Raw genomic sequence first — 15,503 nt, 5'->3', positions numbered from 1 at the left:
CCTCCGCGCAACGGCCGCGGCTGCACCGGCGCCGCGCGGCCTGAGGGGGAGGCCGCGCGCGGTCCCAGCGCGGGGACTCGGCGGGGCCGAGCGACACGAACGAGGCGCCGCGGGCACAGCGCGGCCCTGGCGGCTGGCGGGGCGCGGCCGGGCGGGGGAAGGTGCGAAGCCGTTCTTGCTCTGGGTCGGCTCGTCCTTCGTGCTTTGCTTTGCGGCACAAGCCACCGAGGCTCGCGCAGCAAGTTGCAGAAAGGGGTGCGAGTTGAGGAATCCCGTGGGAAGCTGTTCGTGTGTGTCAAGTGAAAGCCCGATTGCTCGCCCTCCTGCGTGGCTGAAGGGAGGAAGAAGATGTTCCACTGAGTAGCTTCTCTGTGTTGCTTGGGGTTGCTAACAGAGTTGTCCGCTTCCAAGCCGGCAGGTCAAACGGGACGAGGGCAAAGGATGGAGAGGAGACACTTGAAGACTTTCTTTTGGCCTCTTGTCCAGCCAGCTGGCTGCTTCTTTCTCGCCGGCTCTGCCTGCCTCTGGTAGATTTTGCACATTTATCACTCTTTGGAGTTAGCAAGGAGCAGCAGTTTGGTCAGCACTGGCATCAAAGCTAAAATCCTGCCCTGTGGAGGGATGCTGCTTTAGCCAAAGAATTAATGGCCTACAGTTTTACAGTTCAGTTGTGCCGAGCCTATGCTCGTGTCTCCCCAAGAAGCTGTGCCTGTTTCTTTCCCCGGGAATCATTTATTCTCTTCTTTTTTTCCCCCATCTGGGCAGAGTAACGATGCAGAATCCCTCCTGCAGCCCAATCTTTTCAATGCAGGCTGACAAAGGAGATCTTAATATGGTATATGTTTTGTATCACTTGTGGGTCTCTTTCTATTAGGTTTTCTGTTGAACTGGAGACGCTTTCCATAGCAAGAAAAAGCAGACCTATTTCCTCCTTTATTTTATTTTTTTTAAATGTCTTTACATCGTTTAACCCTGAGGGCTCATGTGAGCGTGTTTGGTGGTACGGCATAAGCTCATGCTACACACAGAGGATGTTGTCCTTCCATCTGGCTTGTGTTGAGCTCCAGCTGACACTGCCTTGTCTTGCCTTCCTTCCAGGTGCCTTTGTTAGGAGCCCAGCTGTGTCACCTCAGCCCATGACTTGTGGATGCCATGCTGACACAAGGACTGTTGGTCTCATCGGGTGCTGGAATAGTCTTCTGGATGGAATGCTTCCACGATGCCCTGTGATCTCTTGCTCTATGTGTGCTTGCTTTCTCAGCAGAATTGAAACCCACTACCTAGAAAGTCTCTAATCAATTCACCTGAAATAGCTTGAAAGAGTACCTGAGTTCTGAGTGATCCCCCTTGGTGGGATGGGGTATGTCTTTCTTTGAGACAGTGTAACAACCCTCATGAAAATCATCTGAGCGACTGTATGATGATAAAATTTCCAATGACTTGGCAGAAAGGAGAAGACAGGAGTTCAGAAAAGAAGAGACATCTTTATCATTCATGGCCCCTATTTCCCACATGTTGGTCTATGTGCTGCTTTATGCAGAAAAGTCTCATTTTGAAGACCTCCTCTGTAATCTCTGTGAGTTACGAGAAAATTCTGAGCCCTTGACCTGTGTCCTAGGAGAGATAAGGAAGCAAGTGATTTAAAGGTGGATTGTCCATGGGAATGTTGAGTCACACCTGTAATATGGTTATGGTTCCATTGACTTTTGGGCAGTACTCTGTGGCTTAAATGAGAAATTACCCTTAGCTGTGTTCTAAGGATACTGAAACTTAAAAAGAAATGTGTTTATCTTGGGTCTGGCAGCATGGCTCCCAGTTTTCTATGGTACCGGCAGAATTTAATGTCAGCTACAGAAACCACAAGGCACATAATGGATATTAGAGTTCAGTGTTTGGGCCAAAAATTGGTTTAAAAATGAACAACAGAAAAGCTTGTTAAGTTTTAGGAAAGAAAAATCCTTAAAATTGTGATACCTGATTTTAGATAAGGATTTTTTTTCTAAAAAGTACTCCTTTCCCCTTTAAAAATAGTTTGTAAAGAACATAACTCAATGTACAGGCCTCATCACTTTTATTTAAAGTATAATTGCTCTCCCATATGTTTCTTTTTTCCCTACACTGTACTTAAAGTTTTGAATCACAATTTGTACCACTTGGAAAATACAGTTTTAGTGTTTTTCCTACTGGTGGATGCTTACCAGTTCCAACTTAAAGAACAGACAGTTCTGAAAGTGAAAGATGCTTTATGTAAATATATTTTTTTTACTAGTCTCCTGGTATTAATGCAACAGGGGGGAACACTAAAACAGTCTATGCCGATTTATTTTTGTGAAGCTGTTATAAATTATTAGTATTTTCAATATATCTGCAATACATTAGCATGTATTTCAGCTGAAGCTCTCCTGTGTGCTCTACTGCTAGCATGTAAGGTCTCCTTGCAGTGTCGGAAAACACAAATTTCACTCTCTGATTTGCACACAGCTATGTCACTGCCTTCACTTTTCATCTGAGATGCTTAGACAATTTTTCCTCCCACACCTGTGATAGCAATATCCCTTAAGGTGATGCAGGTGAGCATGCAGCACTCAACCTGTTCCAGATCTTCTGCGAACTAACTGCTGGTCCTGAACCCATTCTTTCCTGCTTATTTCTATACTGTACTTGTGGCAAAGGGTGTTCCTGCCAATGTTTTAGGTTACATGGTCTAACCACAGCACCATGAATAGTAGAAACTGAAGAAATAAATGTGTATTTTTCTGACCAATTGACCTGAGACTGTATTTGGACTTACATTGCTGATGTAAGTAAGAAATTCCTGGCAAACAAGTAAAATGTCATTGAATTTAGCATATATTTCTTAGATTTCTTGCCTGCTGAATGGGAAGGATAATCTCCATCATTTTCTTCCTTCTTACAGATTTGGCATTAAGTAGTATAGGAACACCTAGATTCCGAGTTTTACTTTTGTATAACTAAAAACGTTTGCATAGGAGGTAGAATCCTATCAGACAAAGTGAATCTTACTGCAACACCAGGTACAGAGTATTCATGCTTTTGAGTCCAGTGAATTCAAAAGACAGGTTTTGAAACCTGCTTATCAACACTTTGGTGGCTGCCCTTAGTCTCTGGACTTTAGAGTGTAAGAAGAGAGAACTTATAGTCTGTTAAACAAAAAACAAAACTACAAAGCAAAAAGTCGTAGTAAGTGCCCTGAAAATGCCCCTCAGTTTTGGGATGAACTTGGTGAGAAATGGTTCTTTGTTGAACTTCACAAGCAACTTCTGACTCTTTCTCTGCTTGCTCACTTGGGTTTGTTTTGTCTGCAAACACCATTTCAGGTTAAGTGCTGCTGCCCCCTGACTAAGATCTCCCTGTACATTCCCCAGCCTCAACTTGATGTCTCTATGAACTGTTTTGTGTGATGTCTGCACAAGTCTTGCTAAACTTGAAGCTGTGATTCCCTGATTTGAGTCACCCTGTCTCCTGGACATGCTGCTCAGGTCTGCCAGGATCATTGTCCTCCCTCAAGTGAGCTGAGCTAGAGGAAGCATGCCACGGACATTTAAGAGCCCAGGTACCTCACGTGGAAGAAATTCTCATCATCTGTGCCCATTCAGGCTGTCTGTGAGTCTGCCAAGGGGTAATGGCATTTGTTGCCTGAGTAGCTCCAGGAGGACTAAAGGTTATGGTGAAATATTCTGGTGACTGTGGCAAAAGAACAACACTGGGATTAAGGGGAGTTTTCTGTGATAATTATGTCTCGTTCTAGCTGCTGTCACAGGTAGTTAGTCACTGCCTGAGATAGCTCAGAAGTGACTTTGGAATGCTACTCTTGGATTTTAAATGGTATGGACTATTCCTCATCCAGATGTGTGGCTGTGAGCCTACGTATTTATCAGTGATATACAAACATGTGAGAGAGGCAGACAAATTCTGCAGGGCTCCTGGGCTTCAGGTGTGCCCTCCTGCATCCTTGTGCTTGCTGGAAAATCTTCTTGCCAAGTGATGGATGATACATCTCCCTCTTCTTGTCCAGGAATATCAGCTTGGCAATCTGCATCTTGGAGCTTGTGTCAAGGGAAGTACTGCGAACCTGGACATCTCAAAGACTCAAAAGTTCACCTCGTGTATTTACTGTCCTTCAGTAGGGAATGTCTTCTCATTAGGGGAACTGGAAGACATTCTAGAGCTAAGCCAAAGTAAAAGAAAACAAAAAAAGCATCTGTTGTCAGTATTTAGGATAAAGAAAATGCAAATATTTGCAAAAGGTTCAAGTGAAGAAATGAGAATACAAAGAAGGGTTATTAAAGCTAGGAATAAAAATCTGCCTTCTTATGCATCCAACTGCTTTCCAGGTATGCACCTGCTAGGGATTTTACCTTTCTGTATACTGTAAGTCTCAAGCTAAAACCATAGGCAGACAAACCAAGCCAATTAAAAAAAAACTCCGCAAAAATACCTGACCCAACCCAAAATAAAACTAAACTAAATTAAACAAATAAACAAACATAAAACCCATTAAACACCAACCTCCCACCAAACCAAATCAAAAGTAGGTGGAGAATCTTGTTTCCATAATGTCCCCCTTTCGACAAAAACAGTTTAGACCTCTTTTTGAATGGAAAAGGAAAACATACATTCTAGGTAGCAAGATTCAATTCTCAGCTGAATAAAAAAAAAAGGAGGACATTTGGTGTGGGGAGAATTTGACCCTTACTCTTTAGCAAAAAAATTGGTACCTTACTTTCCTGGAAACATCACTTCTAGATATGATATTACACTCAGTCCTGGATCAGCCTTATCAGCACTTATCTGCTAATGAGTACATGTCCTAGGTTACAATATAGATGTATTTAAGTATTCTATTACCACCAGCTGTGGGGCATTAGCTGTTATCACCTGCTAACAGCCCACCCTGGATAACAGACAATGAGCCATCAAGGACCCACTACATGACTCATGGACTCATCTCACCCTATTGTGAGATGCTCTGCCCAGGAAGGAGGAGCCAAGCATTCCCACCTGGATATAACCTGTTGGAAAACGCAGTTTTCCAGCAAAACTTATGTTAACTAAATAAACCTGAACAAAGCCTCAGCATACTCAGGCCTTAGTCAAAATCCTAACAAGCTACAGTGGCTTGTTTCCCTGAGAATGTTCTGTGAGAAGATTTCAAGAAGATGCAGCTGTGTAAGGAATGTACGGGAGTGAATTTGTGATTAACAAAGAATGCAGGAGAGAACCCTGATTATGTGAGAACAAACTGCGAACACATGTGTAACTATAATTAGTAACATCTGTAACAGTATATAAGTTTCTCGTTTGGTGAAATAAAATGGAGCTTACTCTATATCTCATATTGAGACTGCTGTGAGTTCCCTCTCGTCGTTATGTCAATAACCTGGCCTTGGAACTGCCTGAGCTAGCCCTGTCTACTGGATTCCCAGAGGACAAGAGCTACCACTGGACCTTCAGCTGCAGACCAGACCTTCACAGGATCACTCCTTCAACTGAACTACTTCAGTTGGACTGCTACCACCACCCTAACGGTGTCAGGCTGTATCTGACTTTGTCAGTGCTTTTTCCTTGCATAATTTCACTTATTTTTAATTTTTCATGTTAATTTTAATCCTGACTTGTGATCTCCCACTGGTTTGTTTTCAAACCAGCACAGTACAGTTAAAATTCTCAGGGTATTTGGGTGTGTAGGGATAAATGTGTGAAAAAGGGCACAAGCCATTTCCTCTGAACTTCTGCTGTTTGTGGGAACAGATATGGGCTCTGAGGATGTTTGTTAAAACTCAGCAACCAAACCCCACTGTTGAAGGGGGATGGGTTGGAATTTTCTCCATCCCTGTTATTAGGAAACCAATGACCAGGTGCTCAGAGCCATTAATTCTTTTGTAAGAGACAAAGACTGTGGCTTGGGTGTGGTGAGGGGAGGAGGCTCTGGCCATTGGGACCGACACTCGGTTGTGGGACAGCAGGAAGAGAGCTGCTGTTTTTGCTTCAGGCTGCGACCGCGGGACGTCCAACTGTGCTCTGCCTTCTCCTCCTGGCTGGGTGAGCTCTTGCTGGGCAAAAGGTGCAGGATCCCAACCCTTTTTCTCCGCTGGGAGCACGTGCCTTCCGGCTGCGCTTTTGCAACAACTGCGGAGGAGTGCGGCTGTCTCTGCTGCCTGCTCTGCTCGCCAGAACGCACTGCGGCGTCTGCCGTGACTGCAGACTCCCTGCCCCCTTGGCTGGCTAGCCCGGGTGAGCCAGCCCTGCCCCCTTTGCTGGCTAGCCCGGGTCAGCCAGCCCTGCCGCTCCAGCTAGCCGCTCCGAGCTCTCTGCTGCACTGCTTGCTGCCCATCCCAGCCGCCATTACCAACGCTGTCAGACCGACCTGACCCTGCGCCATAGCGCCACCTGCAGCTGCTCGGGAGTCATCGCACCTGCCCTGCCCGGACGGGAGCTCAACAGCGCCCCTGCTGGCCGTGGATGTAACTGCACCAAATGGGAAAGCGCTTGGCAGCCCAAGTGACAGGGACATCTGTCACCAGGTTTCTGGTTTTTGTTTGTTGTTGTTATTCTTGTTATTGCTTGTTTACTCTGGTATAGATACTAGCAAAGAACTGTTATTCCTTTCCCCCTACCTTTGCCTGAAAGCCCTTGATTCCAAAGTTAAAATAATTCGGAGGAAAGGGGGGGGTCACCTTCCCTATTCTAAGGGAGGGTTCCACCTCTCTTAGCAGACACCTGTCTTTCAAACCAAGACACCCACATATTCAGAGGTCTGAGGCACACTCAACACTCTCTGGCACCAGCTGAGGACTGTGTGCTTCTGTAAAGCCAACACAAAAGATTACCATTGTTAAGGTCAGAGCAATGACATTGTTTAAGAATTTGACATATTTATTGGACAAAATTGTTTTGGTGACAGAATGCAATTATTTATTTATTTATTGTTTTATGGACAGCAAAGCAAGTGATTGGAATTGCAATCAAATGTGTCTATTTGAGGCAAACTAGAATGCAAGGCTGATGTTTCATTCTGAGATGTAGATCTCAGTTGTCTTTGTGCTGGACAAACAATAGTATATACTGTTATAAGGAGAAAGAGGTGAAAATGCATAGGGAAAGAAGGAGCATGAGACATCTTGCCACAAAAAGTAGGGCTCTGTGGTTGCTGGTCTCTCATATAGGCCCAGCTTTCTGCCATATGGCCAGCCTCATTATAGTTATGAACCCAGTGGAGAGCAGTAACCATCCTCACTAAAGTAGTGGCAAAGAGAGCATGCTTGCTTGGGTGAATTGATGTTTTGATAGTAAATCTTTGTCTGACCATGAAAGAATAAAAAATTTTGTAACACCATTTGAAAGAGATGGGGAAAAAAAGGATGAACAGTGGAGCTGTCCTCTTCCTCTGGACTGAAATCAACACAACAGTTTCCAAAGTTCAAACCTGAAATCCCTGTCATTCTGTATAGTTTAATTCCTTTAAATCTTTTCAATTTATTAGCATCAATACCTTGAGCTAACAAAAGTTATTCCAAACCCCTGTTTAGACCGAAGTGTGCTGCTTTTTGTTTTTCTGACTGATGGCATCTATCCCAGAGAGTGTCTGTGGTGTTCATTCAGTTATTTTCTCTGTTACAGTAAGATCTCTGTGTCTCTTTGGAAAGGCTTGGATTTGTGCTCTGTGTTGGAAACAAAACTGGTTTTTACTGGGAGCCCAGCACAGGCGTGTGTCCACCTGGGACGGTCTCATCAGAACTGCAGCAAACTCAGGGTGTTCCAACCTGCCTTGTGGAGTGTTTGATTTCCAAACACACCCTCTTCCATTCTGTCTGAAAACTGTGGTTCACACAAAGGGCGTGGTTCTAATATTATCCATGATCTAAACATAAAAACAGCTTGCATACACAGTCTTATAATGTGTTTACAAGGAAACAACATTTTCCTTGGGACTGAAATCACCATTCTTTAGAAATACTGTTACTCATTTCATGCCTCTTCAGGGAATGTATAAAATATCTCCATTACTAAATACACCAGAATGTTGGGTGGCTCTGCAAACTAGGCTACTGGGAGGCGCTGAGGGGATGGGGCAGCTGGTGGCACTGGGCACGTGTGGTTTCAGGGCCCTTTGTGACATACTGTGACATGGACACTACTGATGGGATGTCACGTGGCAGTGTGTCACAGGGCCTTTTATGACCCACCATGAAATGGATGCCTGACGGATGTGACAGGACAGCATGACATGATGGACATGATGGAACAGCATGGGACAGAGTGAGGATTCTTCATGCAGCCAACTTCCTTCTTGCTGACCTTGTGTTTTCTCTGGATATCTCCTTTCCCTGTGTCAAGAGCCCTGAAGGCCAGACAGCAGGATGGCAGAGGGACCCTCCAGTATGCCCAGGCAGGCCTGAGTGAAAAAGGAGGAGGAAGGCCCTGGGGCTGCCTCAAAATGGCCTCCTGAAGAAATGGAGAATTTCCAGACACTGTGGGCAGGTGAGTGGCACAGCTGGGTCACAGGGCTAGTGATTGCAGCTTGGTCCCATGCCATCCCCTGTGGACATCTCCAGGGAAAGGGGGTAAGAAGGGATGGGGCTGGTCCCCCGTGGCAGTCATGTTTCATTCACTGAACATCCCTGGGCTGGGCCTGCCTGGGGAGCACAGTTCCAGTGAGGCTTGGCTGTGTTCTCCAGCCTTTCCCACAGCCCCTCAGCTCTGACTGTGCCTGGTCTTTGCCAGACCTGGCTGAGAATCTGACAGAAGACCAGGAGCGCACCCGAGAGCATTTCAGCTGTAGAGCTCAGGTACCCACAGCCATCCCTGCCTGGGCTGGACAGGCTCTTGCAGCAGAGCTAAGCACCACCACTGCGGCACTTCATGGGACAAGCCCTCTCTTCCTGGGCTTCCTTCTGCAGAGGTTTTGGGAATTCATCAGGACTGATGATGAACGGGAAGATATCACCATTGCGGCCATTGAGAGCATGGTGTGCTGTGACCCCTATAATGCTGATGCTTGTGCTGCCATGCTGGATTTGCTTGCACAGACGGAAACCGCCAACCTGAAGCGTGTAAGTAGCTGTAGCCAGGGCTCAAGCCTCTGGGGACTGTGTGCTCCCACAAGCCAGGCCCGATGGGCACCCAAAAGCTCCTTAGCCTAGGACAGTGTAGTGGGGAGCAAAGCAATTCTCTGCAGAAGCTGTGGGTATGGCTCACTCTGACAGCAATCCAGCTCTTCCCCCATGTCTCCTCCAGGTGCCAACCATTGTGAAGTTTATCCACCAGTGGCTTGTGTGCAACAAGGATGTGTCTGCTGAGCATAGACTGGACAAGTCCCTTCTAGAGCTGACCCAGGCACACCCCAGGGATGTGGTTGTGACCCTCCTGTGCTCTGCCCCGTCATGTGAAAGGTATGGGGCCCATCTGCCTTTAGATGCCATCACTCTGCAGAGCCCATTGCATATAAGCTGTCAGACTGGAAGAGAGTTCCAGGTTTCCCTGGCTGCTTCATTTCCCAGCAACGGCATGTCAGCCCCAGAGCCTGCTGCCATCCTTCCTCCCTGACCCTCAAGACTCTGTCACTTGACCATCTGCCCACTGGCAGGGACAGGATTGCTGAGTGTTGCCAGCGAGAGGTTGTGGGCAGAGGCATGGCTGGGGCCAGCCTGTGGCTGCCTAGGCCATGGCTTTGTGTTTGAGACCCCACTGACAGAGAGCTCTGGGCCTGCAGAGCTGCTCTGACCATGTGGAAAGTACTAGTCTCCTCGAGCAGGACTGCAAAGATGGTGCTGTCGGAGTTACCCTGCATTCTGGAGGACTGGCCAAAGCACAGCACATGCACCTCTGATGGGGACAGAAAGCACGTCTTTGCCCTGGCTGTGAGTTTCTCTGCAGACCTTTTCTTGCTCCCAGGGTCACGGTTCTGTCAGCTCTCCATCCTCGCTCACCTCTGCATCTCCCTGCCTCTGGTGCCTTGGAAGGCTGGGCTAGAGGCAGATTCAGGGGCAGCTGGGCTGGCTGCCCCCCTGGTGCCTCCATGGCCGAGAACAATGCCTGAGCATGGTCTCTGGGTGTCTTGTTTTTTGCAGGCAACCAAGGCACTGTGGGAGATCATCCATCTGCCCTTGTCCCCAGAGGCATTGATAGTGGCTCCCTCCCTCTTTGTGGCTCTGCTGATCCAAGTTTTCTGCAGCACAGAGGAGGTACCAGAAGGCATCAATACAGTCTGGAGGAGATGGCAGAAGAGAGAGCGCTTTCCCATGAATCCCAAAAGGTGCTCCATCCCAGTCTTTCTGTCTCTCCCATGCCCCTGGACCTTGGGCTAGGGCTCTCTCCATGACCTGAGCTTTGTTCTGGACACAGGTTTGTAGTGCTGACAGTGAAAGCACTGCTCTGCCATTTGTGGCTTGAGGATGTAGTGTTGGCAGTCGAACATAAGAGAGGCTGGGACACACTCCTCAACAATGACACCCACCTCTATGCAGTGGGTCTGTTGGCCAGGTGAGAGCCTCCTTCTCCTTGCTGCGCCCATCATTTATCCCCTGCAGACAGGGCAGCCCACACCATCACCAAGGGATGGCCTGGCAGACAAAAAGGCTGGGAGAAGCAGATGCACAGGAGCAGCCATCTCCCAAAGTGTCAGCATTTGTTCCTGGGGGTCCTGGGGTGATGGCACAGAGCAGGGGGACTGTGCAGGCAGCCCCACTGAGGACAGCTGGCTGGGGTAGGGCAGGTTACACTGAGGGCCAGTGACAGAGCCTGGGGGACATGACTCCCCTGAGTGTTTTTCCAGTGTCTTACCCAAAAGCAGCCTGCTGATTCTGGGCACTGCCTTTCTCTTGGTGAGTGGTGGCATGGAAAGACCAGGCCTGTATTAGTTAGTCTTGGCAGAAGCTTGCTCACCTTGCTCAGGGTTGACATTGCCTTCTTCCTCATGCCAGAGAGATGCGCCGTGTCTCCAGGCCCTTCTGTGACATGATTGCACACCAACTGGTCACGCTGCTCAGCAGGGAGGAGTCACACTGGCAGGTCCCTGCCATGGCATTCCTTGTTGAGGTGATCCTGATGGCGAGCTCTGCCGCACTGAGCTGCCTCCTGACACTCTACTCTCCTGCAGCTGCAGCTGTGAGGGGAAACCAAATCAGTGGAGCTGGGGCAGAGCAGAGGCTCTGCTGTATGCCCTTGGCCCCTTGCTGCTGGGGTGACACTTACCTGCACCTCTGTTTCCTGCCACCCTGGTGCCAGCCCTCTTCCATCATGGCTCTTCAAGGTCAAAGAATCTGAGGCTGCTGAGGGCTGGAGAGCACAGCAGAGTGTGCAAGAGATCTGTGCAGGGCGGGGGGCTCAGGGGCTCTGCACAGGCTCTGCTGCCTTCGGGCTGGGCTGCCTGGGACTCTGCTCCTGCCCTGTGCAGTGCTGGGGTCCTGCCAGCCAGGCACCCCATCACTGTGTGATGCAACCTGTGTCTTTCAGTTCCTGCATTGCTTTGAAACAGAGGAAATGGTTGACACCATCCTGCAGCTCATGTCATGTCATCTGCACAGTGACTGCAAAGAAATGCATCGCTTGGTGCTCAGAGGCCTCCTCATGCTCTGCAACAGTCCCTGGAAGGTGAGAAGAGCTGGCTGAACTTGTGCTGACAGCATGGGGCTGGGTGAGGAATGCTGGGTAATGCAGAAGATAGGACATTGCTGGGTTCTGGGAGCTGTGCCAGCTGCTCCCAACACTTCTGCCTCCCCATTCACCTTTGGGGCAGACCTTTGGCTTCTGGGCCCCAAGGCAGCAGTGTTGGGTTGCACCACCAGAGCGGTTTTGTAGGAGCAGCCTTCCATGGCTTTGCAACACAGCCTTGTGTTCCATGCAGGCCAGAAGATTGCAGAGCCTGACTGAAAGCCTCATGGAACTACTGAAGGATGCAGATGGCGAGCTGGTTGGGCTGACCCTCTCTGTCCTCAGCAAGGTGCTCGGGGACAGCAGTGTGACAATTGCCATCCCCATTGCTCTGCAGCTGGCTGAGGTGCTCCGGCCACTCTTTGACAGTGTAAGATTGTGCCCTCTATCATGGTCCTGTGTGCTGCCAGAAAACTTTGTGTCCTGTGGATTTTCAGGCCCCTGCCCAGGTGGGCCTGGAGCAGCCGATGCTGAGGTCTTGCCCACTTTCTTTCTACAAGGATGCCAGCAACGTGCAACTCCTCTCCATTTGCCTATTCCGAGAAATGATGGCCTATGTAGAGAAAAAGGGAAAAAGGCCCCTGAAGATGTGTGTGCGCCAGAGTCTGCTCCCTCTGTTCTACCATCTGTATGATGAGAACCAGCGTGTGGCAGATGTGAGGATTCCAAGCTGCTGGTGTCCCAAGGGGAGGTGGCTCACTGTCCTCTTGCCCTGATGACTCACACATTGCAGCTCTCCAGCCTTCTCCTGGCCTTGCCTACAGAGACACAGATCCTGTGCCCTAGGCTGTGGTAGCATCTCCTGGTCTCTGCTGCTCTCCAGGCCTCTCTGGATACCCTGCTTCAGGCAACCAAGTTTCTGAAGAGGAAGTTCACGTGACTGTTGGAGAGGGAGCAGCCATGGAGATGTAGTGAGTGCCTAGTAAGGACAGTTCCAAAACCTGAAGCACAGCCTGAACAAGCCCTCTGCCCCCAATATGCAAAGTGTGTGTGGCTGGCAGCTGTGCCCCTGCCCAGTCCTGCACCCATTGCCACCAGCCTGCGCCCCACATGCTGCTCTTTCCTGTCGGCCTGTGACCCCACAAGCTCTCCTCCAGGCTCCTTCCCCCGCAATCCAGGGTGCCAATGGAGCCCTGGCCCAGCTGTGCTTTGGCAGCAGAATGACACCAAGGCTCACTACAGAGTACCCAGCCCTCTGCTCCCTTCAGACTCCGACACCAGCCACCTGCTGGCTGTGTGTCAGGAAAGTCCGAGCAGGAAAGCCCAGTCCTGGGCACAGGGACCAGCTGGCCAAGGCAGAGAGTCTGTACTTCCCTCCATGCCCTTGCACTGTCTCCAGCTGGCAGAGGACAGAAGCACAACAGATGAGTACCAACACCAGTCCCTGGCATACCTGCAGAGCTCGCAGGAGTCCATGCGAGAGATGGCCATCAAGTTCATTGGTGAGCCAAGACCCCAGGGCCCCTCCTGCCCCACTGCAAATTTGTCCCAGTGATGGCTGCTGCTCTGGCAACAGGATTTAGCTCAGTGACTGTGGAGCCCTGACTCCCCAGTTCAGGGCCACAGTCCCTTGGGGCTGCTGCCACCCTTTCTCACCCTGGGGTGTCACAATCTGTGAAGGTCCTGGACTCAGCCCTGCCAGGGGAGGAGAGCATGTGGCTGGGCTGGCAGTGCTCATGTGGAGGAGCTGAGCCACTGGGGCCATGACAGGTTCTGTGTTCCCAGGGCTAATCGGGCAGCACGTGAGGGGACGACGGCAGGAAGAGTTCCAGATCATCTGTGATGGTGAGTGAGGGCAGTGGGGTGTCACCCAGGGCTAAGCAGGGAGGGGTAGAGAGCCTGGGCAGTGATCTTTAATTCCTGCCCCATCTTGGGAGAGCTCTGCTCCCTGCACAGACGAAGGGCAGTGCAGGCAGAGCAGAGAAAGCCTTAAGAGGCACGTGGGGTATTTGTAGCCAGCACCTTCCAGGTCACCCATTGGCCCCTGCTCCCTCCTGGCTATGGGAACAGCTGGATGGGATGCTCCTGGCAGGAGGGCTCCTGGGGACCCTGCAGATCTGCAGCCTAACCTTGTGTCCATTCTTCTGTGTTCCAGCCCTTCTAGGCATGACAAATGACATCAGTCCCTCTATCTCAACCCTGGCAGTTCGAACACTGAACAGCATAAGAACTGCACAAAGAAATTGATTGCCTGGCCCATTGCAGCTGTTACAAGACCAGCTCCACAGGGTCTGTAGGAGAGTACCTTCACTCTGGGTCTGTGGGTGGCCATGATTTGCTAGCTGTGAGCAGAGCTGATCCCTGGAGCTCTGTCTCCTGGGACCACCTAAAGCTGTGAGAAGGGCGAGTGGCTCCTGGCCTCCTGACCCATAGGACAGCTTTCTTTCATCACAGCATGGCAATACAAAAACTGTGTATGGTAATAAAAACTGTATTGTCATTCACAGAGGGCTGGAAGCTTTTTATTTTGGCTGCTAGTGTCCACAGGATATTGGGGAAGAGTTGTCCTTATGCAGCAAGTTACCCAGCTACCCAGGCCGCATGGTAGGAAAAGTGGCCAGAAGCCTCTTGGCCCTTTGGTGGTTCTGCTGAAACCTTAATGCTGCTGACAGAGCTGATGGGCAGATTCCAGAGCTGGGGAGAATCCCTGAGAAATTTTTCTTTGGAAAAGTCTATGAATGCTCTCCCAGCCATGAAGTGCCATCTGTGTCCTGCCCATGTGTTAGTGGCTGGATTGTTGTGTGTCTGAGGTGTCTCTTGAGCCAGCTGCTTTGGAGCTTCTTCACCAAGGAATGGATTGTGATACAACATCACATTCTGCTTGTATTTGGGCACCGGCAGAGCCTGGACCAGTCTGGCTCAAGCTTGGAGTGCCACAAAGCAAGACTGCTAACGGGAGCAGCTCGAGGCCCTCAGCTCTCCCCAGCCTGCTGGGACAGGCAGACATGGCCATGGGGACAGAGTAGAGCTATCTGGTCTGCCAGAACACTCGGAAGGATGAGAATTCTGCTCTACCCTGTTACCATCAGTTCTGCCTGGGCTGCATCCTGCAATGGGCAAAGAGAAATCCAGAGTGCCCACTCTGCAGAAGAATGAGAGAAGCTGTCAGGTTTTCTGAGTAGGATGAACTCAGTCCAGGGCAGAAGTTTGCCATCAGCTCCCCCTGAGAATTGCTAGACTCTGGGAGCGAGAGCTTCTGACCACCTCTCTGAAAACAGCCTGTGATATCCCTTCCATCTTCTCCACAGGGAGCTCTGTCCCCAGCTGAGCAGGGGGCTGCAGGGCCGGAGCCTGTGGATGCCTTCTGCCCTAGGTGTGGGCAGAACTTTACAAAGAAAGATGTCATCTGCTGGAGCAGGGGTGGCCTTGGCTGCACCAGAAGATGAAGGGAATATGCCAGGACCAGAGGTGGCTGGTAAAGAATTCAGAGCAGCATCCTGCATGCCCTCTGTGCCTATGGTCAAGATGCTGAATCCTTGGTGCCAGAGCTGCAGCCTCTCCTCGACATAGATGCACCAAACCTCTCTGGTCCGTGGCCTCCTCAATGTCCTTGTTGGCCAGTGCCACGAGGAGGCCCAGAGGCTGCTGCTGTGCTCTGGTGCTGTCAGGGGTGAGAACAAAAGCCCTGTGGCCAGAGCCAGCTCCAGCTCCAGCAGCTCCAGCAGCTGCAGCTGCGGCAGCTCCCAGGAGGAGACTCCTTCCAGAAGCCCTGCTGGCTCCAGTGGGGAAGACCAACACACACACTGGAGAGCAGCCTCCCAACACACACTGGAGAGCAGCCTGCCCTGCAGCCATCCCTCACCTGCGCCCGTCCCTGCAGAGCAGGACCT

General features: G+C 50.1%; 1 protein-coding gene and 1 long non-coding RNA gene across 4 annotated transcripts; both read left to right on the top strand.

Moving 5' to 3' along the window:
* Positions 1–8,232: 8,232 nt before the first annotated feature.
* Positions 8,233–12,512, top strand: LOC146421853 (maestro heat-like repeat-containing protein family member 1). 3 transcript variants are annotated; one of them, XM_085046987.1, is made up of 11 exons: positions 8,233–8,502; positions 8,746–8,810; positions 8,922–9,074; positions 9,259–9,413; positions 9,776–9,881; positions 10,092–10,276; positions 10,366–10,503; positions 10,944–11,058; positions 11,476–11,613; positions 11,867–12,043; positions 12,174–12,512. In XM_085046987.1, exons 1-11 carry the CDS (start codon positions 8,475–8,477, stop codon positions 12,387–12,389), a joined length of 1,476 nt encoding a protein of 491 aa, XP_084903113.1. In that variant the 5' UTR covers positions 8,233–8,474; the 3' UTR covers positions 12,390–12,512. The 3 variants fall into 3 exon arrangements, with proteins under 3 accessions (XP_084903113.1, XP_084903112.1, XP_084903114.1); XM_085046986.1 differs by having other exon boundaries at positions 9,734–9,881; XM_085046988.1 differs by lacking the exon at positions 10,366–10,503 and having other exon boundaries at positions 9,734–9,881.
* A 63-nt stretch (positions 12,513–12,575) lies between these two features.
* Positions 12,576–13,860, top strand: LOC146421852 (uncharacterized). Its single transcript, XR_014848442.1, has 3 exons — positions 12,576–13,115; positions 13,399–13,458; positions 13,769–13,860. It is a non-coding gene; the product is annotated as an uncharacterized LOC146421852 (long non-coding RNA).
* Positions 13,861–15,503: the final 1,643 nt, after the last annotated feature.

The sequence above is a fragment of the Lichenostomus cassidix genome, unplaced genomic scaffold (genome assembly GCF_008360975.1).
Source record: "Lichenostomus cassidix isolate B80296 unplaced genomic scaffold, HeHo_3.0 HiC_scaffold_897, whole genome shotgun sequence".
NCBI classification, from domain to species: domain Eukaryota; kingdom Metazoa; phylum Chordata; class Aves; order Passeriformes; family Meliphagidae; genus Lichenostomus; species Lichenostomus cassidix.
Note: the sequence above shows the minus strand (reverse complement) of the source record. Positions and strands in the feature narration are given on the sequence as shown.